At 38.4% G+C, this 27,332-nt stretch overlaps 4 protein-coding genes and 1 long non-coding RNA gene across 6 annotated transcripts in view; 2 read left to right on the forward strand and 3 right to left on the reverse strand.

The window, feature by feature from the left end:
• Positions 1-18,143, reverse strand: LOC121267405. The gene is made up of 4 exons (XM_041171270.1): positions 16,578-18,143; positions 16,250-16,498; positions 16,079-16,158; positions 1-38 (listed from the first exon to the last, which is right to left on the reverse strand). Exons 1-3 carry the CDS (start codon positions 17,229-17,231, stop codon positions 16,138-16,140), a joined length of 924 nt encoding a protein of 307 aa, XP_041027204.1. The 5' UTR covers positions 17,232-18,143; the 3' UTR covers positions 1-38; positions 16,079-16,137.
• LOC121267406 lies at positions 13,742-15,460 on the forward strand. 2 transcript variants are annotated; one of them, XR_005940985.1, is made up of 3 exons: positions 13,742-13,910; positions 15,102-15,260; positions 15,338-15,460. It is a non-coding gene; the product is annotated as an uncharacterized LOC121267406 (long non-coding RNA). The 2 variants fall into 2 exon arrangements; XR_005940984.1 differs by having other exon boundaries at positions 15,102-15,460.
• On the reverse strand, positions 17,241-18,584 carry LOC121267188 (protein FAR1-RELATED SEQUENCE 5-like). Its single transcript, XM_041171049.1, has one exon. The coding sequence runs from the start codon at positions 18,582-18,584 to the stop codon at positions 17,241-17,243; it is 1,344 nt and encodes a 447-aa protein (XP_041026983.1).
• LOC121267407 overlaps positions 18,270-27,332 on the reverse strand; it is a 22,698-nt gene continuing 13,635 nt past the window's right edge. Inside the window, exons 3-6 of the mRNA XM_041171271.1 lie at positions 19,774-19,883; positions 19,130-19,226; positions 18,912-19,049; positions 18,270-18,828 (exon numbers count right to left, since the gene is read on the reverse strand). Coding sequence (XP_041027205.1) covers positions 18,586-18,828; positions 18,912-19,049; positions 19,130-19,204 — 456 coding nt within the window. The 5' untranslated portion in view covers positions 19,205-19,226; positions 19,774-19,883 and the 3' untranslated portion in view covers positions 18,270-18,585. The remainder of the gene's footprint in view (positions 18,829-18,911; positions 19,050-19,129; positions 19,227-19,773; positions 19,884-27,332) is intronic.
• LOC121267408 (14 kDa zinc-binding protein) overlaps positions 20,480-27,332 on the forward strand; it is a 9,532-nt gene continuing 2,679 nt past the window's right edge. The window contains exons 1-2 of the mRNA XM_041171272.1: positions 20,480-20,749; positions 22,381-22,438. Coding sequence (XP_041027206.1) covers positions 20,637-20,749; positions 22,381-22,438 — 171 coding nt within the window. The 5' untranslated portion in view covers positions 20,480-20,636. The remainder of the gene's footprint in view (positions 20,750-22,380; positions 22,439-27,332) is intronic.

Here is a 27,332-nt window from a genome sequence, read left to right on the forward strand (position 1 = left end):
CAAAATCCTAAACCCACACTAATCGGCACAAATGTGTACTCTTATGTGCATTGGACTGAATAGCCTGTGATGCCCCCAACCTCCGCTTGGGATGGAATGAAGACTTGGAGCTTCGAGACATGAAACACAAGGTTACATACCTCTGTACATGACAGTTAATATGCAATGCATCCTAGTATGCAACTAGTAGTATGCAATAATCGCAGCGGAATAAGCGTGATTAGTTATAACTCATGCCAGAATGGACTAAAAACATCCCAATAGCATTAATAACCATCATAAGTTCAAACTTAAGGATAGCATTTCCTTAATACAAACTACTTAATCCAAGTTCTATGGTTAGATCAACTATTTTATACGCTTTGAAGTATGAAGAGTTAATGCTTATGAGCATGAAAATTATTTGTAGTCTTCGTTCAAGGTCCGGCTCCTCTTCAACCATCTACATCCAGTGATCCATCATGTTTATCCTCTACCGGTCCTATCACAACTTCTATCATTCCGGGGAGAATGATAGTGGTCCCACAAGGGGTAAGATTTACTCGAAATCTCAGTAAGTTAAACAACCAACTTGCACAGAGATAAATTATGCATGAAAAATGATAAATACAAATTGCATGAAATGCTGAAAAAATGTGCATGTGTCTCCCATCCAGATTCCTCAACATTTTTAGAAAAACCTTGATGCACTTTCGCTTTCAGATAACATTTTCACTTTCTCATTCCAAAAAGATGACATTTCGAAACAGAACATTTCATACTTCATTGCTTCCAAAAATCATAACATTTCATCGTTTATTTAAGCCATCATTAACATACGTTTGGTAGTAATATGGTTACCCATATGCACCATGAGCACCTGCCGGTGACCGTAGCACAACTCATGTTGGCACTACGTCGTTGTCTGCATACATCATTCTCAATGCATTGGTAACATAACATAACATCATAACATCATAACGTGTACATTCACCAGCATTAGGTGTCATAACATATTGACTTCGCTACGGTGTTCTTTAAATAGAACTCATTCTAAACTTGTTGACTGTTCTTTGTTAACCTAAGGGTTACCACTTCATTCTTAAACACTCCAGAGTGGACAGAGGAGTTCCACTAGGATAATTCTCCATCTTAACCTTTGGGGTTGTGTCAAAAATTATTTTTATGCTATGCTTGAAAAATATATTTCATGACATGTGCATATGTAGCAAGCTTTTTATGTGAAATGACATTTGTAGATACAATATGCTAAAATGGTAGAAATATCACATGTCATGTAAATATACACTTAATGTATCATATAACATGATATTTTATGCTCAATGTGATAATTGAAACATGAATGAGACATTTATCAATAAATCATAAATAACCTACCAAGGTGTAAGTTAAAGGCCAACTTACAAACTTCCGGAGCAATTGAAAAATAATGTCGTAGCCGCATAAGCAAGTGCATACTAAGTTAGGATTAATACTTCTTTGGGTGAGGTCCAAAATCAAAGGCTTAAAAAATAGGTATTTACAAAAATACCCATAGACCCTCAAAAATTGCCGTTAAGGCCCTAAATTTTTACTAATTGCAAACGAACTCTAAATTAAATAAAAATTCATGAAATTCATATTTTTGGCATTCCAAAACCATTTATGCCCTTGGATTTTTAAAAATCAAAGTGGAACTTGCCCAAATGGTCCCAACCCGTGGCATGCACTCTAGTTGATGCCTAAGTGTATTTTCAACTATTGGTCCCTATGAATGCATGCATATGAGATTTTCTTTAATCACAAATGATCACTAACATCTTTAATGACAAAATGAAGACTAATTCTAGGATAATAGAGTTCATCCCAATACTTAATCATGGCTAAGATATTCTTAATCTCCACTTCATTCAAACCGAGTCATACTTGATGATCAAAACAAGATAGATTCAAAACCTTCCATGACATGCTTCTAACCACAATTTAAACCTCCTATAATCATGTTAATACCATAAAGAATCATCTCAAATCATGCTTAAGACATGCCATAGCTAAATTCCCACTTAAAAACATTTAATTAATTAAACCATCCCTTAATTGACCCGGTTTTGATTTAAGCATAATAACCTTCCCGAAACTCACCCAAATTTCGTACCAACACATGGAAACAAAGCTTGACATGCTAACTAAGATAAAAAAAAAAAAAAAAAAAAAAAAAAAAAGAAAAGAAAACTTACAACTTTTGTGGCCTTCCAAGCACTCTAGATAGCCTTACACAAGAACACCCAAGAACTCATCAAGAACTCACTCGATTTCACTCTTTTGATCTCTAAGAGGGGGAAATGCTCTTCAAGGCTCAAGAGGAAGCTTGGAGCTGAGCTGTGGAGGAAACGAGAGGGTAAGGGGCCTTTTATAGGCAGCCAAGGGGGAGGGGACGTTGGCTTTGGTCAAGGGGAATGATGGAAGATGGCGTGTGAATGTGAATTTTCCAGATTTGCTTTCATCACTTTGTGTCACCTTGTACAGAATGAAATAGTACCCTAAACTACCATGATTTCACTCCTATGGTTGCTACATTACTCCTATGGGGGCTGGCCAAGTCGTGGGGCAAAGGAGAAATATAATCAAAACTACCCAAGGGGGCTGACGGGTTCAACTGGTTCTCCTTTGGCAGATTTAAATCATTGTCTTGGCTAATCCTTTGAACCATCATCATGGCTGATTTGTGCAGGAGCAAGGTCACATCTTGAAGACTTTTTCTGGTGGTAGAGGGTGGAGAGTTCACTGCCAAGTGATCATAAAGGTGTAGCCCGAAATAAGATGATGAGATGGAGGTGTCGTGCTGAAATTTCTAGACTGCCTTCTACAGTTTGTGTCCTTTTGAGCATGGGGAATAGTGGCCTGAAACCATCATGATTTCTTCCCTACTATGGCTATAATGGTCCTACAGTGGCAATAGGTCGTGGGTGATAGGTGTTATTTTTATGAGATTTTTATCCAGACCGATGAGAGGCAGCGAGATCTGAAATTTGGGCGAGGATCCTTGTCCCGAGGGCAACAAAGAGATTTCTCTCGCCCAAAGGCGAGAAGGCTTACCTCTCGGTAGGCAATGAGATTTGAGACCGGAGGGTGAAGACCTGGGCGTGAAGACTAGAGGGCGTGAAAATTTGGCACCAATATATTTTACCTTATGGGCGAGAAGACTTGGCGACAAGGTTTTGGGCGACAAGGTTCTGGGTGAGAAGACTTGGCGACAAGGTTCAGGGCAAGAAGACTAACCGACCAACTTAAAAGTCCAACCTAAACGATATCGTGGGCAACAACTAGAAAAGGTGAGAGGAGTCTTTCATCCTGGTCGGGAGTCTTTACACTCGGTAGGCGAGAGGAGTTTTTAATCTTGGTCGGGAGTCTTTCCACTAGCTAGGCAAGGAGAGGGCTATGTGGTCTTTGTGACCTCCACGCCCATTCATTTGTGACCTCTATGCTAGTTATATTTAGTGCACATGGCATCTACTCAGTGGGATAATTCATCTCGACCGAGATCAATCTGCTGCTGACCACCAAATCCGAGCTCCACAATCAATTTGTTGGCGACCGAATCCTTCTGAGCTCCGCAATCAAGCCGCATATCACTGAATCTTTCATTAATTCTTCTAAACCCCAAAGTATAAGGTCCTCTTACCAACTAAAATATCCAAAATTATTCTTATTCTAGAATAACTCAACTCCTAATTAACTAGGATTAAGGTTACTAAGGTCAAGGCCTAAGGAGCTTTTTAGGCGGGGTGTTACATAGCCCTTAGCCCAAGTTTTTTGTGCCTTTTCTCAAGGCCATTACTGTCTTTTAGCACCTCAAAATACCATTTCAATGCAGACTTAGTGGTGGACGAAATTGGTTCCAAGAACCAAACCAAAAACCCAAAAAAAAAAAAAAAAACAAAAACCAACTTCACCTAAACACTAGTTGGATGGAAACCGAATACCTTGCAATTTGGTTTGATATTCTGCTCTCAAATGACCCACACCCTCATGACGCCTCCATCACCATCCAACCCCCAAGAGACCCTCAGATTCATTATGGAAAATTGACCAAAATTTTCCCACCAAAAACACACAAAACCAATGGCATCAAACCACCATTACTCGGCAACACCCTTCCATTCACCTTTTCCCTTTGAGCTACCACTTCATCATCACTTGGTAGCCAATCTCTGAACTTCCACCACCTGAAAGGCCTTCTAAGAGTGACTCATGACCTGCATAAATCAGCCATGAAGAGAGGACAAGAGGGTGAGTCAAGAAATGATCAAAACTGTCCAGAATTTCAGCCTTAAACCCGGCGGCTACTATGCTTGATGTCGTAAACTATTTTCATTTTTTTCCTTCTAATGATGCACCATGGCAGCACCTAAACCCTCTCCTTGCATGTCAGCACCTGAAAGTGAAGAAAATCATTTGATTTTGGTCACTATTCATCTGCAAAAGGTGACGCAACCAAGCTGGAATTCAAACCTCCTTCTCCATCGTCCACTTCACCCAATCACCATGGACCAAGGCCAACGTCTCTTCCTCCATAGCCTCCTATAAATACCTCCCTCACCCTCACATTTCCTTCACACCACTTGTCCAAGCCTCCTCTTGAGCATTGAGTGCCTTCTTCCTTTAAAAAGTCTAGAGTGAATCTGAAAGGTGTGTTCTTGAGTGTTCTTGGGAGTTCTTGAGTGTTCTTGTATTGGGAGCTTTATAGGGCCACGGAAATTGTAAGTTTTCTTGGCCTAGATGTTAGTTTGCATGTTATATTTTGCGTTTAAGTGTTGAAGTGATTTTTAGTTGAGTTTAGAAAAGGTTATCATGCCTAAATCAAAATCGAGTCCATTAAGGTTGGATTAAGTGTTTAAAATGTTTTAAGTGGAAATTTTAGCTATGGCATGTCTTAGCATATTTTGATATTATTTATTAATGTCTTAGAATGATCATTAAATATTTGATTTGAGGTTGAAAGCATGTCATGATAAGTTTTAATTCTATCTTGTGTTGATTATCCAAGCATGCACGGTTTTGAATAAGTTATGCTTAACTTATGAAGTTTTGATTTATTTTACCTAGGTTTGAAATATGAGCATTTAGAAAACCTTGTGATTGGGATAAGAATGAAAATACATGATTTGGGTGAATTTTGAAGCATGCCTTTACCTAGAAGCATCATGCTTGATTAATTTATGATTAATGAAGATTTTGGTTTTTAGCCATGATTAAGTGTTGGGATGAACTTGTTCACCTGAGATTAAGATTTTAACATATCATTAAGGATTATAGTAATTATTTTCAATTAAAGAAATTGAATATACATGCATTCATAAGCATCAATAGTTAAAAGTTTACTTAGGCATCAACTAGAGTGCATGCCACGGGTTGAGTGTATTTGGACTAGTTCCACTTTGATTTTTGGAATTCTAAGGAAATAAATTATTTTAGAGCATAGAATATATAAGATTTGTGAATGTTGGTAGAATTTGAAGTTCGTTCGCAAATAGTAAAAAATTAGGACTTTAAGTGGCAATTTTGAAAAGTTTAGGGGTATTTTTGTAAATACCAGTTCTTGAACCCTTTTGATTATGAACATCTTCCTTAGTAGTTCAAATCCTAACTTAGTACAACTTTGATTACAACCTCTATGATTTTTTCAAACTTAGGCAGTTTGTAAGTTGGCTTCTAACTTACACATTGATAAGTTATTTATGATTTATTGATAAATGTTACATTTATGTTATAATTGTTATTTTGAGTATGAAACATCATGTTATATGATACATTGAGTACATGACCACTTGCCTACGTGACATGTGAGATTTTCACCATGTTCGCATATTGTATATAAATGTTATTTTCACTTGAAATCTTGCTACATATACACATGTCATGAACTATAATTTTTCAAGCATAGAATGAAAATAATTTTTGTCACGATCCTAATGGCTAGGATGAGGAATTATCCCAGTAGAACTTTTCTGTCCACTCTGGAGTGAGTAAAAGTGGAGTGGTAACTCTAGGTTGACGAAGAACGGTCAATGGGTTTCGAATGGATTCTTTTTAAAGAACGTTAGAGCGAAGTCAAATGTTACGACACCTAAGGCTGGTGGGTGTACATGTTATAATGTTATGATGATGTTATGTTATGTTAACAATGCATTGAGAACGAGTCTGCAGACAACATAGTTTCAACATGAGTTGTACTACGGTCACCAGCAGGTACTCACAGTGGATATGAGCAACTGTGACAATACCATACGTTATGATGATAATGTTATGATTAAATATAAATTGTTAATAATGATTAAACGTTATGATGAAATGTATGTTTTTGATAGTTAAAGTGAAATATTTTTTCTGTAAGAAAATGTGTCTAAGTTTTCTGAAAATGTTGAGGAATCTGGATTGGAGACATATACTGATTTTTCTGTATCGCACGCATTTCATATATATCATTCATCATGCATAATTTATCTTTGTGCACGTTGGTTGTCTAACTTACTGAGATTTGAAGTAAATCTCACCCTTTGTGAACCCACTATCATTCCACTCATGATAGAAGTTGTGTCAAGACCCGACAAGGACGGACCAGATGGACAATTGGATCTGATTGATTGAAGAGAAGACGGATCTCGACAAAAGATTAGACCTCATCTTGATATTTATAGTCCTAACTCTTTGTGCATTAGAACACATGAATGAGTTGATTTAGCCATGGAGACTTATTATCAAGAATAATTGTACTAAGATTATGCTACCTTATGATTTAAACTTATGATGGTTATGAAGGGCATTGGAATGTTTTAGTTTATTTTGACATAAGTACTTCTTAGTCGCCCATTTTTCAGTTATTGCATACTGCTAGATGTATTTATAGGATGCATTGCATATTAAATGTCATGAATGGAAGTATGTAATCTTGTGTTACATGTCCCGACGTTCTAAGTCTCCGCTCCATCTCAAGTGGAGGTTGGGGCGTCACAACAACACTTTTACATCGAAAAAAAATTGGGATACATGGCGTGCACCGCTCACGAGAGGGGAAGACGCATGCACATAAGGCACCCACTGTGCAGGCCATGCACAATGGGCCTGCCTCCTCCTCTGCCCAGCGTAGTTCAAGACCGATGGCCCTGCTAGAAGTTCATATTGGGACGGCAGTGCCTTTCGCTTGCCCTTTGTCGTAGTAGCGTACGGTGCACAACGACAGTTTCAGTGGGAGCACGTTGCCGTGCACCCCGAAGGTCCAACGACCAGCCACCACCTAAACTGCAGACAATTCTTGTTGCCTACATGGTGGTCCTTGACCATGGAAGTTTTGTTCGTTGTTGGTCCTCGCCACCGTCACTAGAGTTAGTCGACACCAACGAGTTCCTCGCCCACGGAAACTGGCTTAGTCTAGCATGGTTTTCCATTGTTTTCTATCACTATCGTAAAGGTCCATGAAACATAGAGCTCCTCGCCATGTCCACTACCTGCGACAACACCTCTCCACCATTGCAAGTCCCCTCTAGCTTTGAAGCTTGCCTAGCCATCTGACCAGAGACAAAGACCAACGTCGGTAGTTTCTACCGCCAGTGGGCTTCCATGGCCACCATTCCTCGCCCACGCCAACCGTTCCTTGCCATCCCTGTGGTGGGCAACGATCTGGCCAAGTAGTTCACTGCCCATGGCGGGCGATGATGCACAACGAGTAATGATCCTGTGGCAAGTTATCGGACCAACGCCTCTCAGCGAGCAACCAGACAATCTCCACCATGCAACCAAATCGAGTAAATTGGGGCATACTGGCAAATAGACATGGCGATGTTCATTCACTTGCTACACCTCGCCGTGAAGTTCATCCACTTGCAACACCTCGCCGTGAAGTTCATCCACTTTCAACACCTCATCGTGAAGTTCATCCACTTGCAACACCTCGGTAGGCCATCCACGACGAACAGTTTCACTGGCCTCACCCCATGCAACACCTCGCCAAGACGTGGTGGCCAACATGCAATGTCTCGCTAGGGGTGGGCTTCGACTCCGACGGAGTCAGAGTGCCCACCTCCAACCTCCGACTCCGACTGGGGTCGGAGGTCAAAACACCCTCCGACCTCGACTCCAATAAAGTCGAAGTTCGACTCCGATAGGAATTTGGAGCTCGAAGTTGGAGCTTGGAGCTTCGAACGGAGTAGTAACTGGGCTTTTTCAGGCCCAGTTATCTTACTGAGAAAATGAGTTTCGAATCTCCAATTGACCCAATATTAACCCCTGCTTAATAATGTAAAAAAATAATTAAAAAAAATCTAAAATACTGTAAAAAATAAGTTTAAAAGTTAAAATTTAAATACAATAACTAAATAACACTATAAATTGCAAACCATAAATTTAAATTTAAAACTGCAAATCACAATAAATTTAAATTTACAACACCAAAATATTGAATAATGTCATAGATTTCATTCAAATGTGAAATAGTCACAATGGCCAATGTCACGCATCAGTCTTGGATAGTTCATGCATTTGAGTCGATGACTCGATGATGATTTCCAATTTTTCTACATGAAGTTTTAACTTTTATTGATCAAATGCACTATCTTTTCTTTCGTTATTTAACTATAGACTTCAAAACCATCAGCCAAGAGTCCAAGTGATATTATTAACTCACCTCCACCTCTAACTCTGACGAGTTTTTCATGATGATAATCATCCCATGGTGCGTGGGTCTCAGACTCTCAGTCATACAGAATTAGTCTTGGGTTCACAGCTAGGTCTACAAAATCATATAAATTATAAATTAAATAATGAAAACATTAAAATTATGTAAATAATCATCTAAAATCATAAAGTTACCTGATTCAAGCCTATAGTTCTCGGCATCAACGGTATCTACTCCAATGGGCGTTGAACTTAACCAGTTCTATGTGCAAACAAGGGCCTCGACGGTGGTTGGAGACAATGAACTCCAAGAAGCATCTAAGACATGACCTCCGGTGCTAAACGCCAACTCAAAGGCAACCGTGGTGATAGGAATGGCTAGTACATCCCTGGCTATTCGGTAAAGGATTGGAAACTTGCCAAAATTCACCTTTCACTAAGTTAATATCTTGAAAGTATCACTAGGTGCCTCGACATCTTCCAGAAAGTAATGCTCAACCTCAAACTTACACTGCATAATATTCTTGGACATACGGTTTTGATGATATCGTCGTAGCCGCAATAAATTTGCACTTTGTGCATGTGTGTCATTCTATGAAGATGTCGAGCCGGTCGGGCGAGAGACCGGCTCGACGAGCTACCACCTTCAGTTGAAGACTGACCATTGCTGTTATAATGGTTATATAAATCATCAATATCAAATTTAAGCAACCTAATAAATTTTTCAGCGTCCGTTATCACTGAGGACGTCCCTAATCCAATCTTCTACAATAGCCAACTTATATCGGGGGTCAAAGATCGTAGCCACAAATAATAATCTATTTATCTTCTTCACATTCCTCAATATTTATTATATTTGATTTTCATTCTCATAGCCATTGTATGCAACAAACCCACACTGTCAGCACTATCCACATAGTTATGTCATAAAATAACTTCAAAAATTGAACAAAATACTTGACATTGGCTCAATCAATTGTGTCCAACGCATCGAGCCCCCTTCTCCCCCAATTGACTCCAGCAAAGCATATCTCATGCCCACATCCTCGACCTCCATCCGCTCGAGCGCTATTTGGTACTTCTGCGCTACATCCAACATCATGGATGTAGAATTCCATCGAGTGGAACGTCTAGTTGCAACATACGGGAAGATGGGATCTCAAGTTGTTCGGCTATTGCCTTAAACTGGCGGAGCCGTTGGGGGGAAGCCCTCACATATTTCACTAGGTTCCGGACTTTAATAATGGATTTATCAACCTCCTTGAACCCCTCAGAAACTATAAGGTTGAATATATGGGCACAACATCAAACATGAATAAATTGGTTCTCAAGAATGATATCCTCATTTACTGTCATACTCCGCTTGAACCAATCAATGGTAGTGTCATTCGTACTGGCATTGTCAACCATGATACAATGTACTTTTCTAATCTCCCAATATTTTATACAGTAATCCATCTCATTGCCAATGGATGAACTCTTGTGATCAACAATTTATTTGAACCCGATAATCTGCTTTTGCAGCATCCACTTATTATCAATGAAGTGGGTTGTGATACACATGTAGCCCTCATTCTGTATGGAGGTCCATGTATCGAGCCTGCGGGTTCTCATGATCACCAGGAACTTTGGTGAAATTTTCCCATGTCCACGACCTTTTTTTACTAGGTCGTGCTGGTGGATCGGCATCAACATTCATCAACTCCTCCTCCTCATTAAGCATATCTACGTCTTCTAGATCTATTGGGACTTGACTACTTGCACAACTCCTCTAGATGGAGGTCTACAGCCTGAAGTATCAGTTGATGACGCTAACGGCTATGTGTCATCCTCTTGTGGAGACTCGCAGTGAGAATGAAATTGTGTAACATCCATAATTTGAATAAATAATATGAAACAATTAACAAACAACTGTCATTTTAAATGTTATGATAATTATCTACAAATTTGAAACACATTGAAAAGGAAAAAACATGTGTCTAGTCATGTTTGTGGTTTTAAAAATAAATAAAACACAAAAAAAAATGAACGTCCGCTTGAACCAACCGGGTGGAGAAAAGTTGGTGGGAGTGCAACTTGTGCGGAGCATGTGAAGCTGACGAGTAGGAACATGGGACAAAAAGGGTGCACTTTAATTGCCAGTTATAATCAATCGGAAGTCATGATTCACACAAAAAAAAAAAAAAAAAATACTCAGGGAAGAACAACTTCCATTACGCAAAATATCATTCAATCACGAACAATCACAATCAGGAAGAATTGAAAGTAGCAACTAAATTGGTCTAGTTTGTCTCTCCCAAACTTACTATTTTAACTTTATTTACACTAACGAATTTGGATTTTGGAGGTTCCCCACAAAACTCATCGAGGTTCCATGAGTGGCTACATGCCCTAAGAATATACTTTGCTAGAAATCAACCCGTGGCGCGAAACACCAATTATGAAGCCCCTCTCGGGCACCGTTCGTGTCTCTTAATTTGTGATCATCATAGTAGATCGTTCGGTATCGCGGGCATCCCGAATCTTTATCATTGCCAAATCATGGCTGCCCGTGGGCCTCACTGGTCCAATTCAAGCCTTTGCCATATTCTAGAGAAAAGGGCTTAGGTTTGTAGACCTTAAGCTTATAATTTGGGTTATTTACATTGACCCGTTTTATTTTTGTGGAAACCCCGTAGCGCGGTTGAGTCCGGCCTCCCACCACAGTAGAGTGGTTGAGCCCTGCCTCCCACAACATCAATGTTAGCCAGTTAGACCCCCCAACATAGCAATGCAATTGAGTCCTACCTCCTGCCACAACAAAACAGTCGAGCATTGTGTCATGCAATAACGGCACGGTCGAGCTCCGTCTCCCACCCTACCAGAAAGGTCGAGTCCACCTCCCATCAAAGTCAATGTTCCGCGCTCGCACTAATAAATTGATGCTCCGCGCTCATACACATAAGTCAATGCTCCACGCCCAGAAGCCGATGTTCTGCTCTCGCACCCATAAGCCGATGCTCCGCGCTTGCACCTAGGGCAATCGAGTCCATCCCCTGCCTAGCTCTCAAAGCCGAGTGTCTCCACTCGCCCCTGGCTCTCAAAGGAGTAAATAACTTAGTTATGTGTTTCCATTCTTGTCCCTTTAACGCAGTCGAGGCAACCTCTAGCCAAACACCAAGTTGAGTGTCTTCACTTGCACATCTCCTGCCTATACATAAAAGCCAAGTGTTTCCACTCGCCGCAGCCGTCGGTAGCAGGTTATCTCTGGGAACGAGCTATGGACCCAGGGGTCGACGGGATGCTTGACCACTTAGCGCGGGTTACAACAAACAAAACTTTAATCCTAAACACCAAAATGGAAACATCAATAGAAAATCGCATCAAAGGGCAACAAATTCACTACTACAAACAAATAGCAAAAAATAATCATGGAAATACGCACTCTTTGCTAACGATAAACAGTGTCATACAACCAATTAGGCAGACATTCATACAAATAAACTTCAAACTGAGCTCAGCGCTCGCACCTAATGCAGTGGAGTCCATCTCCCGTATATTTCTCCAAGTCGAGCTCCGAGCTCGCATCTAGTGCAGTCGAGCATGTATCTTGCCTATCTCTCTAAGCCGAGCTCCGCGCTCAGAGTTCTTCACTGCTTAGCACAAACAAATAGAAAACCAGGGACCCTTTCTCAGAGTTTATTTTTCTACAATGTCTATCGCAGCTTGACTTGAACATTCTCAAGGCCTTCTTGTTTAGCAAACCGACCTTAAGAATCGCGGGCATCTGTTAGGGATAAAGTTGACTAGGTCCAACCCGTTGAAAACCTATCACTAATAATAAGGGAAGAGATAAAGTCAAGAGATAAGGCAAGGAAGGGATAAACTGGAATGAGTTGACTTAGACTCTTTAAAGGAAATGGTTTCATAAAGCAAGTAGGACTCAATTACTTAAAAGAATAAAGTATATTATATAATGGGGAGATCTCCATAAATCTGGGGGGCTCTTGACAACTTCTCCATGCCCAAACTCCACGCACAATGACTCCAAATGATCTTCTCTCAAGGGAGGCATCGTTTTCAATATCCCGAAATCCTAAATTTCTTCATTATATTGACAGATACATGCAGCTATGAGAGATTGTAAATCACCTATTATAGTGGATTTTCCCCCCAAACACTATGTGGACGTGAACTTTTATGTTGAACCATGTAAATCTTTGTGTCTCTTTTTATTTTTTATTTACTTTTTTATTATTTATTTTATGGATGAAAGTGAATAGCACTCTATCGACACCCGAATCATCATCGTGGGCCGGGGTAATTCTTTCTTCCATTTTGATCTGTTGTACAATTTTTGACATTAACATTTTGAAGTAAGGCAAGTTTCTTTGTCTCTACTTCAAAATGAATGAATATAAATCAGTGAACATGAAAGAACATGAAAATTGTCAATTGAGCATATTAGTTATAAAAATTCTTATATATTTCGAAAGTATGGATGATATGATATTTATTCTCATTCTAGCGTGATATGATATATTATTAAAATTATTTATATAAATAATAATTTTAAATGAAGGGTAAAGCTACTATGCCACCCAGACATTTTTTTTTCTTTTTTACATTTTTTTAATATATTTAAATATTTTTAAAAAATAAAAAAATATATCAATACACTTAAAATTACTTCCTTAATCATTAAGTAAAAAAAAAAAAAAAATTGACCTGTAGTCAACTAGGGCGGTCAAATGTAGAGGGCATAGAAGCTTTTCCCTTAAATGAAAGAGAAAGTCTTTATGCAGTCCCATGTCAGAGGACTGGGCACGCACACCCAACGTGGCAAAAATGCCCTGTTTTATTAAGTTGGGCTTACGACGTCGTCTTGCTTGAGACGGGCGTCTTCCTCGTTTGGTTGGTCTTCGTTATTCCATTGACAAAGTGAATTCCTTCTTCCTCGAGACCTAAGCTCTGCCCAGAAGAGTTCCTTCCTCGTTTGGCTGGTCTTCTCTTCATGAGAGATTGCTTCCTTCCTCCCCGAGACCGAAGCTTTGCCCAGAAGAGTAGCCCTAACTTCACTCCGTCAGTATTGGAGATTCACGTTGCCCAGAAGAGTAGCCCTAACTTGACTCCGTCGGTGGTGGAGATTTGCTTTGCCCAGAACTGTAATAAATTTTGTCCCAGCCCTAACGTCGTCGTGCGAGGTGGTGGAGGAGTTGATTCCTCCCAAAAGAGTAATTATTGAGCCCAGCCCTAACTTCACTCCGTCTGAGCCCTAATAGGTTGATTTATGACAATTTTTTTATGGCAATGTTTCTCTGTTTTTGTTAGAAATTAAGGCATTTGATAGGCATTTGGTAATTCTGTGTTTGAGTTTGTATTGGAAATTAAGCTAGTTGGTAATTCTGGAAATTAAGGCATCTTCGAAGTACATCTTCATACACGTTGTTGTTGGTAATTTTGGAAATTAAGGCATCTTCGATGTACATCTTCATACACGTTGTTGTTGGTAATTTTGGAAATTAAGGCATCTTCGAAGTACATCTTCATACACGTTGTTGTTGGAAATTCTGTGTTGAGTTCTTATTGGAAATGTTGTGGTGTCATTGCTGCTGCAATCCAATTATTTGAGAAAATGTGTGAGAGGGGCTCAGTTTCATGAAATGTAATGATCTCTGGTTTTTGAAATTGTTTTAATTTCCTGCACTCTACATTTTTCAAAGCACGTAACTTTCTTACTGCTTGTGGTATTACTACAATCTACTATTTCAATTGGAGCTAATTTGGCTTCACACTTCTTTTCCTTTTACATTTTAGCTCCATTGTAGGTGTTTTATGTACATTATTTCATAATATTCCAATAAGGAATTCTTAAAATTGATTTTGCCTTTAGAAGCAGAGAGAGAAGAGGGACCTCATGGAGACATATTGAGTACTTGAGGTGTTGTCTTGTAGTTTGAAGTTACTCGTCGAGCTTTATTCTTTGGCATCGAAGTCTCTTGACTTTAAACACTGATAAGCATACTCCGAATGCTATTTTGTGTAATATTTCATCAATATCAGTGAATAGCAGCAAATTTTACTTTTGTGTTTAATATCTATTTCTCTTAGTTTATTGTAAATTCTGAGTGCAAGTACGCTTAGGAGATGAACTTTTTATAATCTATTATTCTGATTAGTTATATTTACAAGAGTGGGTGAGAAATAGCTTAACCTGAAAATCATAAAGACTGATTGTCTTGCTCAAACCCAACTCATTTTAATTTCCTGCACTCTACATTTATCAAAGAGAAGCCAGGAATCCATTTTTCAAAGAGACGATGACCTAACAGAGATGCATTGATGAGTTAGGGACTTCAACTCATGGAAGTAATCATGAAAGTCTCAACTAATTCATGATATTATTTGTTTCAAGGGTGTTTACCACTATACTAATATTTTACTTGTTTCATGGGTATTTGTGTTTAATAAAGTGCAATGTCTTCATCACAATCTCAATCATCATCTTCTTTGGGTGATCGTTATTTGAGAAATGCTCCAATATGTTTATGTGAGTCGATTGCACGTCTCAAAATCACACCTCAAGAAATCCAAGAAGACATTTTTCCACTTGTCCAAAGTACAATAAGGAGGTCATCACTTAATCTCCTACACTGTTGAAGTGATCTTTCTTTTTTCTACATTGATTTTTACAAGATATTTGCTGCAGGGAAAGCCATACTGCAACTACTTTATATGGGCAGATTTTGAAGAACGAAATGAAAGTCCCTTTGCCAGGGAAAGAGAACTCCAGCAAAGATAGGAAGAAGTCGAAAAGAGAGAGGTTGAAGTCTAAAGGAGAGAGAATGAACTCCAACATGCACGCATGCTACTTTGCGTGTACTGGGCATTTACAATTCTAATCTCATGTTATTTGCTACGATCAACATCAATTGAAGATTAAGTTTGTGTTAGGGACTTTTTGGATGTTGTTAACTTTTTGTGTTCTAGTGTAGCCAGACTGGTTACTTGTAAACTTTCTAGTCTTTTGTGCCAAGTTGTAATATGCAGTTTCTATGTCCAACTGTACCAGACTTATGTTGCAATCAATATAACGTATTTTCCATCAAATTTGTTGCTGTAATAGTAAGCTGAGATTTGATCTATGCGGGAACTGCTCTTCTTTACATACTAGTGCGTTAATAAAGTGTGAAACTTCCAGCACCTAATAAGCAGGTTGTTTTGAACTTAAATATATGACATTCTTCATTAAAAGCACAAAATATTGTGTCTGAAAATAAATGTCACAACAGGTACTTCAGTGACCACAAATAAAAAGTGTTGTCAACAAATGTAGCCATGGCTAATGCCAAATACAAACAAGGACCACAAATGCCGAGTACAAAAATTTCAATAGCGACCAGTAACAACTACATTCGAAATGAACAATGCCATAAGCAACCAGTTCCACAAATGCCAACAGCTCCACAGGCATAAAGTTCTTGTCAACTTCTAATACACCGACTAAAACTAACCATGTTGAAGATCCATCTGTAATCGAGTTAATGAAAATAGATTTAGAAATCACTTAAAAATTGTCATACTTTAGTAAACAAAGTTATATACATGAACTATTGCATACCTGGCTAATGACACTTTGTTGTGTGCCAGGAAATACGACCTCATCTGTTGTTGCTGCTTGAATGCCATTTATGTTCAAGATCTCATCTGTTACTGCTGCAACACCACTTGTGTTCAAGACCTCATCTATTACTGCTGCAATGCCACTTGTGTTCAAGACCTCATCTGTTGTTGCTACAACGCCACTTGTGCTCAAGACCTCATCTGTTCTTGGAGCGCCACTCAAGACCTCATCCTGAAGTTGACTTGCCTACATTTCAACCATACATAATTAAATTATATATTTTTATGAAATAACTCTGCATAAGTATGACAAACAAATTAAATACATTTTTTCTCTTTCTCTTTGCACCGGTCTCGAACTGTTTACGTTTAGTTTGTGGCTTCCTCATAACCTTCTCTACTGTAGGTGCCATCCTCTTTGATGGAGGCCTCCCCTTACCTCTAACAATGTGAGGACTCAACACTTTTTTCGAACTTCCCATTTCAACATCATTAACCTCAGCATTCACAATTACAGGCTGCGCTTTGGTTTTTGTGTAACTCAAATTCATAGCCAACAACTTCTGTGTCATATCCATTGAATAATGATCGCTTTCAGCTGCATTTGTAGCGACTTCGTAGCACAGCTTAATCAAATTAGTATACCTTCTAGCAGCTTGTTTATTACTCAAATCATCATAACTACTTCGAATCAGAGCATACCTACGCTTAATGTCCTTCCACCACCTATCCATAATGTACTTTGAAGGCATTGATTGAACATCTTTTACTGAGAAAATAGCAAGAATGTACCTGCATAAAATGCCTCTCATCTGAAATAGTCCACACATGCACTTTGCCTCACACTCCTCTTCATTAAAGTATGCCTGGTATGTAACTCTTTTAATGTGCCCTTCAACTTGCAACTGGTCATTAACTTGATATGTCGAAATTGCCCCTTCCGTCTTGATGAGAATACAATGAGAATAAATAATCTCCATTACTTTAGACTATACCTTCTTAAATTTAGAATTAGTATACAATTCTTGAAATTGCTTCTCCATGGGTAAATGAGTTATACATGGGATTGTGCAGTTGAATGAGTGAAAGTCCGCTGCCATCTCATTCTCTCCTCTCTTCCTCAATGCATTGTCAAACTGATCAACGAACTCTTTTAACGTGGTCCCCGAATGCACAAAACCATCAAAAAATGCATTAATGCTCTCACTTCTTTGAGTTGTGCTCATTCCAGCCCAAAATGTATCTTTTAGATATACAGGAACCCAATGCATCCTCTCACTATATAGACTTTGAAGCCATGCATTCTCGTGCAAATTATACGTATCAAGAAACACCTCCCAAGACTTCTCAAACTCTTCAGAAGTTTGGCAATCATAAACACATTTGTGCAATGCGATCTTCAATCCATAATTATATTTAGAATGGGAACCCAACTTCTCTAATAGTTTTTGCATGATGTGCCATAAACAATACCTGTGTCGGGTCTTCGGGAAGACTATTGCTATGGCATTTTTCATGGCCCTATCTTGGTCGATAATGATAGCATTTGGTGCTCTCCCATCCATACATTTCAACCAAGTCTCAAATAACCAAACAAATGTATCAGTATCTTCACTTGAAATCAAACATGCTCCAAAAAGTATTGATTGTCCATGATGGTTAACACCTACGAAAGGAGTGAATGGCATGCCATATCTATTTATTAGGTATGTTGTATCAATTGTCACAACATCCCCAAAATACCCATATGCTGCTCTATTACATGCATCGGCCCAAAAAACATTCTTTAATCTTCCATCGTCGTCTAAATCCATCAAGGAATAGAACCCATCATTCTTATACTGCATTCTCTCAAAATAGCCATGGAGTGCATCAACACCTCCTTTACCAAGCCTAAGGTGTCGGGCCTTATCAATATAATTCCGTGCATCCTTCTCTACAAATGGAAGATTATCATATCCACCTGCCTCGACGATAGTTATACGCAACACCCCATCAAGTAGGATTGCATTAATCTTAGCCTTACAATCCGTCTTCGTTGTCGACCTTGGTTTAGAAACATTCGAAGTACGGTTCCTTGCCTTACCAATACGAGCACAACCAAGTGTTAAATACCTAACACTCCCATCGTCTTCCCTTTTACTTCTTTGGGTCATTACGCCAAATCCAATCTGTTTTCCATATTTCTTATAGAAGTCTAAAAGCTCATGCTCAGTTTGAAATGACATCCCTGGCCTCGGCTCTATAACACCATCATCGTCATTTCCATGGTTGCTCAATGGTACTTCCTCAACCATTGAATTATCAACCTCTTGCATTAACCCATAACACATATCAGGATAAGGAATGTATAAACCCAATTTCAATATATAAAGTGTATACCCACTCTTGTTCAATGAACTCGTCTCCCACATTTGAGTTATCCTGATAAGTATTGCTTTCAGAAGAAAACAACGATCGCCTAGTAGATGAGGAGGGTTCTGTCATGTCCTTAGGATTACTTGAACATCCCGGATAGGGAATTGGAGGAGCATAAGGATAGGCAATTGGTGGTCTAAACGGTACTCCCGTTGGCTGCTGCAATTTACAATAAATAAACATAAATGTCATTCACAAAATTGATTTAAATATAGAAACTTTCGAATCATAAAGTTTATCACCTCGTTTCTCCATGAATAAGTGTCGGAATTTGGACGAGGAGCAAACGGTGGGAAAAATGTAGGTGGCATCATCTCATGATAACCATGCATATAGCTGTTATATGCTGACCAATATGGATAAAATGGTCTTAGTATTTCCTGAAACAATATCGAATAATGATTTATCACCAAATTATAAATGACACCGATAACATGGCTTTTGGATGGGAAAAGAATACCTGTGTCATTGCAGTAGTGCTGGCAAGCCTTGTAGCACTGCTGGTAGGCCTTGTACTTTCTTCCCCTTTCTCCATCGAATTGTCTACCAAAATGGACCTACCTCTATGCAAACATTCAGCCAATTCAAGATAAAAAATTAGTAGTAAAGAGAATCATAACCTATTCCTGAATATATAGTGCTGAACATGTTTAATAATCTGGTAATAACAATGGGTAGGAACACCCAGAGTCACAAAAAGCAATCCACCAATCACAACTAAAACTTATTCTTCATCTACACAGCCCCAAGAAAACACAAACAAACTATGTCATCTCATGTTGCTCCTCTAATTCACTTTACAAAATAAATCAACAATATCAAACACTAATGCATAAGGAAAAACAAAATTTACATTGAAATCTAAATTTTTTTTGCTAACTTTTTTTTTTTTTTGCTTAGCCAAATGATGACCTTGAAATCTAAATTCAGATGAATCTAGCTAGTTCCCTTAGAAGACAACGCCATACTTACTTCTCATCAGGCAAAAAAGATAAATTGATGAACTTAATAATAAGCAAGCAAAGCTAGTACGTGCAGATGGATTATTAAAGCCGAAACTGAAACCAGGTAATAACAATGAGAGCAGAGCAACTAGAGGCAAACCGATTTGCACAACACCGGTGGTGGAGGAGTTGAGCACGACGGCGGTGGTGGGGGAGATTAGCACAACGCCGGTGATGGAGGAGAAAAAAAAAAATCTGGGTTGCACGGGGCTGCTAGCGGCAAACAGATTTGCTCGGTAGCCTCGATCCTCGTTACAGGCTAATGTTGGTGGAGGAGTTGAGCACGACGGCAATGGTGGAGTAGATTAGCACAACGCCGATGGTGAATGAGACAAAAAAATTGGGTCACGTGGGGCTCCTAGCGGCAAAACGATTTTCTTGGAACCCTCGATTGTTGTTACCGGCTGATGGTGGTGGAGGACGTTACCGACTGGTGGTGGTGGAGGAGATGAATACAACGCTGGTGGTGGAGGTCAGTGAAAACAATGCAAGTGGTAGAGGAAAAATCTGGGTCACGCGGGATGAATAGAAGCGGCAAAGTGAATTCTATTTTGAATTCCTTCTATTGTCTTCGTCAAAGGCTTAAAGCAAAGGAGGTCAATTTCCTCTTTCGACCAAGTTGATTTGGACAAACGACAAACAGTGGCGTATGCGGGGACTGCTTAAGCGGACTGTACCTAGCATATCTTTGAATGAAATGCCAGTCACAAGAGTGTCACGTGTGTATGTGCTGCTTCAACTAGGCTTTGACTTGAAATATTTTTTAAAATATATTGATTGGCCGAAATGAATAGAGCAAATACTCAGAAATGGTGTGGCGATGCCCTATTGGCCAGAGTGGAAAAGAGGCTCCAGGAGAGAGGGATGAGAATCGGTTCTGACTTACTTCTGCGTAGAACAAAAAAGAGTACCCGTTGGGGTTTCGGGGACTTTAAAAAGGGAGCAAAGGGATAAAGAGAGCTGATGAGTGATGAAAGCATAAGTAGCCGACTCGCTCTCTTGAATTCTCACCTGTCTCCAATGGCTTCCGAGAAAGAAGCTGCTCTTGCAGCCGTTCCCTCTGATTCTCCCACCATGTAACCCTTTTTTTTCCCCCTCGACTTCTCCCTCCGTTTACTTGGTTTATCTCCATTATTTTTTTCTAATCTTTTGTATGCAATTCTGATTAGGCACCGGGTTGCACATTTTAATAGGCCACTAATCTGAAAAAAAAAATGGCGCTTTTTCCTCATGCAGTCGTTCTTTTCCTTCTGTGTTTTCCATTTGTTAACTGTATGATGTTTAGACGATGTCGTATGCATATGGGGGGTTTTGACTGACCAAATACTACTTTTGTGATTAAGAGATAACGAGCACTTTTTGTGAGTGAATCGGTACTTTTTCATCTTCATGGATGAGTTGTTTGCGATTTATTGTAGTTCACCACCAGGATGTGATGAAGACCAATTATTTTAGATCTTCAGAATGATCGATCATTATATGCCTTTGTCCTTTGGTTTTCCTTCTTAATGCATGGGATTCTTGAATTATATTTTCCTTCGGATCTAAATTACACCGTAAGATTCGTTTCTTAAGGTTGGCTTTAGATTCAACTGGGGCATGTAACGTCACAAGAAAAGTTTAATTCATACTTGTTATTCTCCTAAAATACTTGTCAAACTTTTAATTGAAGTTCTTTGGAATTGTTATAAAGCTCATTTCCAGCTAGTAAACAATGAATATGAGACTTGACAATCAATACATTTTATCATATTTTACCCATCTTTATCATATCTCACTCAAATCTGAATATCCTCATCAAGACCCAAATGTAGCACTAAATGTATCTTCACCTTATTTTCATCCAACCAATGTGAGACTTGTACTCCAAAAGGACTAGATAATATTACAACTGAAGTTTCTTGAAATCATTGCAGAGCTCAATTCCACCTAGTAAGAAACTAATATGGATTTGACACTTAATCTTCCTTTATCCGCCCACTAAAATCTATAACATCATTATTCAGGACCCATGTTGTGATGAGCAACCCAGTTTCACATGCTATTACTCAGTTGACTCTGATATTATTTGTAACGATCCAAGAAAAGTGCAAGCCACATCTAAAATTATACTTCAAAAGGACTAGCCAAGGTCATAGTTGAAGCTCTTTGAAATTAGTATGAAGTTTGGTTCTATGTAGTAAGAAACTGATGTTGGCATTAATGCACTTTTATCATACTTCACCCAACCAATGTGGGACTTACTGGGGCATTACAAGGCATTAATGGAGGAATCTTTGGGATTGCATTAATATGTTTGGTATAGCTCCAATCCGGTTATGCTCAAAAGACTCAAGGGTGAGTGTGTACCCAAAACAATAGCAAGGGCTTTGAGAATATTGGGTATTACTTTGAATTGCAAACTTTATATCAGAATTAAACCATTTGTGTTATTTCCTGGGTTTACTTACATTATATAAATAAAATAAATAAGTAAATGCCCATATTGGTCTAAGCTTTGGATCACTCGACTAACAGTTATTTGAATATTTTAGTGCTGTTGTTAAATTGGGACTCAAATCATTTATAGGTTTCCCAACTTGCTTCAATAAGTTGCACCTTTTATTTTTCATGATCTGCACAATAGATGTTAAATTTTGATAATTAATCTTAAACTTCATTAGCATATCAATCTTCAATTAATCACTTTGCTTCATTTAATGTGCAGATTTGACAAGATCATTAATAAGGAAATTCCATCCAAGGTTGTATATGAGGACGATAAGGTAAGACCTTGTTCATATACTTTTCCCGTCATCATTTTTGGTAAAAGTTTGTTGTTTCAATGGAACTGTAGCTGTATATATGGGGATCTCCTTCAACTATATTAGAAATAGAGAAGGCTGCTCTTTAGCAGCATAGAAGTGTTATAGATTCATTTTGAATGTCTATGTTAGTGTTATTTAGTTGGTTCACTTTGTGTTTTTTATGATGTGGTCATCATAAAATCTGGGAAGCGGTTGACACAGGAATGATCAGAGCTTTTGGGCCCTGTGGAGCCTCCTTAGTCTAATACTGTTTTTAAAGCTTTAAGAGGCTGAAGGGTGATTGTCTGGTTAGCTGGATGTACTTGTGTTACTCATTTGTTGGATGGCCTGTCCTCTGAGATTTATTTTATTTTTTTAATTTTTAATTTTTTTTGTATAACTAATGGCATGTCATGTCCTCTGAGTTTGTGAGAGTTTGGTTTGGCTGTATTGTATAAGAGCCTAGTGCTTAGATTTCTGGCCAATCTCTTGGGTTGTTGGAGGATCTATTCCAGGTGCCTTTGGGCAGTTATCACCATTAGGGTTTAGGCAACCCTGATCAGTTTGTTGGGATTTGTTGTATGTCTTTCTTTTTTCAGTGGTAAACTTACCAAAATAAAGAAATAAAAATGCTTTGACCTAATTATGTCTTTGGTTGGATAAATTGACACTTTTGCTTTAGCGGCTGTATTTTTGTTTTCATTTTTTGGATTGGTAAGTAAAACACTCACCTGATGAATTTTTGAACCCAATGTCGCACGCCGCATCCTGTACTTATAGGGAGAAAAGATGCCAATCAAACTAGATCTCATTGGTGAGCAAATAACTTTTCAAGGCTGATTGTTCAAATGATCTTGTATTCTTGAAGTTTTGCCCTTTTTTGGTGTCAGATTTGATATTACTAGACTTTATTTTTCAATGTCTTAAAAAAATGTATAATCATTGTTTCTAGTGACAGGTGGAGCTTCTAGAATACACTTTGGTTTTTAATCAGATTAGGTATTAAGTGTCGCCGACTTCCAAAAGTCCAATAGCAACTTTTGAGTTACAGTGATTCTCTATTCTAAAATTGACTCATCATAATTAAATATTATAAGGAATTGAATTATATGCAGATGGCCATTGTTTATTGAGCACTGTAGCATCACACATTAATCCGAATCTCCTATTGCACGTTCAAGTCACTTTGGATTGATTGTGCTCAGCACAGCTAGAAGAATAAAAGAATTACATTATTTTCTAAAGAAATTTGTTTGTAAACTTCTGTATGTCAAATAGCTTATTTTTCTTTTTCTCCAAACTATTACTTCTTTTTTTTTTTGATAAGTAAGAGTAAATATATTAATACGAATGAAATAGGCATAGCCTGAGTACACAGGAAGTATACAAAAGAACACCTAAATACATTCTAAGATCAAGAGAATAAAGAGAGGAAGTCATGCACCAAACTATTACTTCTCATATTTCCTATACGTTAAAGGATTCACTTTTTTTTTTTTATTTTCTATTTGTTTGTAAACTTCTGTATGTCAAATAGCTTATCTTTCTTTTTCTCCAAACTATTACTTCTCATATTTCCTATACATTACAGGATTCACTTCTTTCTCCTCACATTCACACATAATTTGAACCCATGTGTGAGGGAAAATAGAATGCTTTTGCTTAGCCTATATTTCTTGGTAAACAAAGCAATAACCATGTCAATTCTTTGTGATTTTGGCTTTCACTTTTCCGAGAAAACTGCATTTCTATAGTCTATGAATTCACTTACAACGAATTTGAAAATGCGATCTTACCAAATGTGGTTAGCTATCAAATGGTTTCACTTAATCGGAGGGGATGGTAAATGAAGAGCCAATATTTTTAATTGCTTTAGCTGATATATTTCCCTTTTTTCCTAAGTTATTTGGTAACTTTTTGTTTACTGTTTTTTCCTTCTGAATAAAATGTTTACCACTAAGATTTTATGAACAAAACATGTAGAGGATCTGATGAACACATGTCTATTTTCTTAAGATTTTAAGGATCACATTGCGCAATATTATGAGCATCTGTTTTCTGAGTGGTTTGCTTGGAGGTCCAAACATGAAGGATTAGTACTGGAATTTTTAGAGGAAGAGATGGCCATGTGGCTTGAGATGCCATTTGAAGAAAGTGAGGTTCATAAAGTGGTAAAAAGTCTGATCCATGATAAAGAAGACATTATGAATGTATTTTAAGAATTTAGTACCGATAGTAAGTTTGAGCAAAGCCTTAGGTGTCGTTTAGATTCGAAGATGAGTTGAGATGAGTTGAGATGAGTTGTGAATAGTAGTGATATTTGTGAGTTAAAGTTGATGAATAGTAATGAATAGTAGTGAGATGAGTTGAGATGAGTTGAAATGAGTTAAGATGGGTTGCGAATACAAACTTCTCCTTAATGCCACCTTCATAGCCCTCATTCCTAAAAAAGTTGGGGCAGTGGATGTTAATGACTTTCGCCCCATCATTCCTTGTGAATTGGGTATATAAATAATTGCCAAATCCCTTCAAATTGGTTGATTTGGGCTGTTGAGAGATTATTTTAAAGTCACAAAATGTATTTTTTTTTCAAAGGTAGACAAATCTTAGACTTTGTGCTTATAGATGGTGAATGATTGTATAGTAGGCTCAACCTAGGTGAGCCAGGGGTGCTTTGCAAATTAGACGTGAAGGCTTATGAGCATATTAATTGGGATTTCATTATTTGCTCAAGAGATGTGGTTTTGGAGAAATTGGCGATCTTGGGTAGTACATGTATCTCTTTGTGCCTTTTCTATATTAGTGAATGAAACTTTCTTTGGCATCTTTAGTAGCTCTTCCTGATTTGAGACAAGGAGATCTGTTGTTCTTGTTATGTTTTGTTATTGTCATGGAGGCTCTTGACAAAATTCTATCAACTGGTGGTTGTGGAAGTTTTCTCTTTGCCTCTTCTTTGGGTGCCAATATTTTGGTGTGCTAACATTTCACATCTATTGTCTGTGGATGATAACCTGATATTCACCCCATATTATGTGGTGAACTTGGCTAACCACTGCCTTTTGAGTGCCCTTTTCCTATATTTTGAAGCAGTCTCTGGGTTGAAAGTGAATGTGGATAAATCAAAGATAGTTCATATGAGTAATGTTTCTAACAGGGATAGTTTGTCCTCCCTTTGGAGCCTCTTTCAAGGCCAAGTCTATCTTGGATAGTGTGAGTTTGAAGATTAAAGTGCCTATTGGTTGGTCGAAAGGGAATGTATTTGTCTTAAGGTTGGTAGGATCACTCTGATGAACTGTACCTTCAGTAATTTTTATGCATATTTCGTGTCCTTGTTGCCCCTTTTCATTAGTGTGGCCAATCAAATAGAGAAGCTACACAAGAATTTTTTACAGAGCGTGCTCGATGAAGAGTTCAACTTTTACAACTGGGATAATGTGTTCAGCTTGATTTCTATGGGCAGTTTGGGAGTTTGAACTTGCTTTTGTTCAATTGTGCTCCCGTAGGGATGTGGCTTTGGCGTTTCCATCATGAGAGGGAGGCCTTGTGAAAAGTCATGGTGGACTCTAAATTTAGTTGTGCTTGGGATGGGTGGTATTTAAATGAGGTATATGAGTCACATAGGGTGGTGGTCATGGAAAAATATCAGGAGGGGATGGGAGTTGTTTTCTAATCAGACTAGAGTTGAGATGGATGGCTGTAGGACTAGATTCTGGCATGACTTATATAGTGTGGAGGCATGGTCCTCAAGAAAGCTTTTCCAGAGGTGTATAGTATCATTCATGCGCAGGAGACTTCAATGGCTAATCTATTGGAGTTCTCCTGTGGCAATATTACTTTTTTTAAGCGGCTCATGATTGAGTGGTTTATGCCTTCATAGAGTTCTTCAATCTCTTGTTATTTACTAGATGAAGGCTTGGAGATGCAAATAAGATTCTTTGGACCCCTACCAAGGAAGGGAAGTTTACTATCCTATCTTTCTATAAGGTCTTGGTCTTATACCCTTATATAGTAACTGGAGGAATATTTGGTGTTCTAAGTTGCCTCTGAAAGTTGCGTTATTTGCTTGGCCAACCTCATTATGAAGATCCTCACCGTGGACAATTTAAGAAAACGCCATATTATTTTTGTAGATAAGGAAATGTCATATCATTGTGATGAATTTCTGCTGTATGTGCAAAATGAGCAGGAAACTATAGACCGAATTTTACTCCATTGTCAGATTATCAGTGCTTTATGGAATGACTTTTTTTCAGTTGAGTTGGGTTGACTTGGTTATGCCCAGAAGGATAGTAGACCTCTTTTCCAATTGGAGAGGGTTATATGGCAGCGTACAAAGTGAAGCAGAGTGGAAGATGGTTCTTAGCTGTTTGGTATGGTGTGTATTTGGAGGAAAAGAAATGATGGAAATTTTTAGGATTGGGAGCAGATGATGGAGAAGCTTAAAACTTACTTTTTAAATGCACCTTGTTCCTTTGGACTACTTTTATAGATTGTTATGGGTTTAATTTTCACAATTTCACCACAGCACAGGGGGATAAGATGCAGTGGAGGGTTAATGGCAGCAATAAATGGTCAGGGCATATTACAAAATATTGATATCACAAACTAATGCACATTTCCCTTGGAAGTCTATTTGGAGGTCTCGTGTGCCTTCTAAAGTGGCCTTCTTTGTATGGACTGCTGCTCTTGGGAAGATATAGACTACGGACAACTTGAGAAAGAGGGGCTGCGTTGTGATGGATTGGTGCTATTTGTGTAAAAAGAATGGAGAATTAGTGGACCACTTACTATTGCATTGTGAGGTGACAAGGGTGCTGTGGGATGAGATCTTTAGAAGAGTCGACGTCACTTGGGTTATGCCTTTGAGGGTGGT

This window comes from Juglans microcarpa x Juglans regia, chromosome 5S (assembly GCF_004785595.1).
Source record: "Juglans microcarpa x Juglans regia isolate MS1-56 chromosome 5S, Jm3101_v1.0, whole genome shotgun sequence".
Classification (NCBI taxonomy): domain Eukaryota; kingdom Viridiplantae; phylum Streptophyta; class Magnoliopsida; order Fagales; family Juglandaceae; genus Juglans; species Juglans microcarpa x Juglans regia.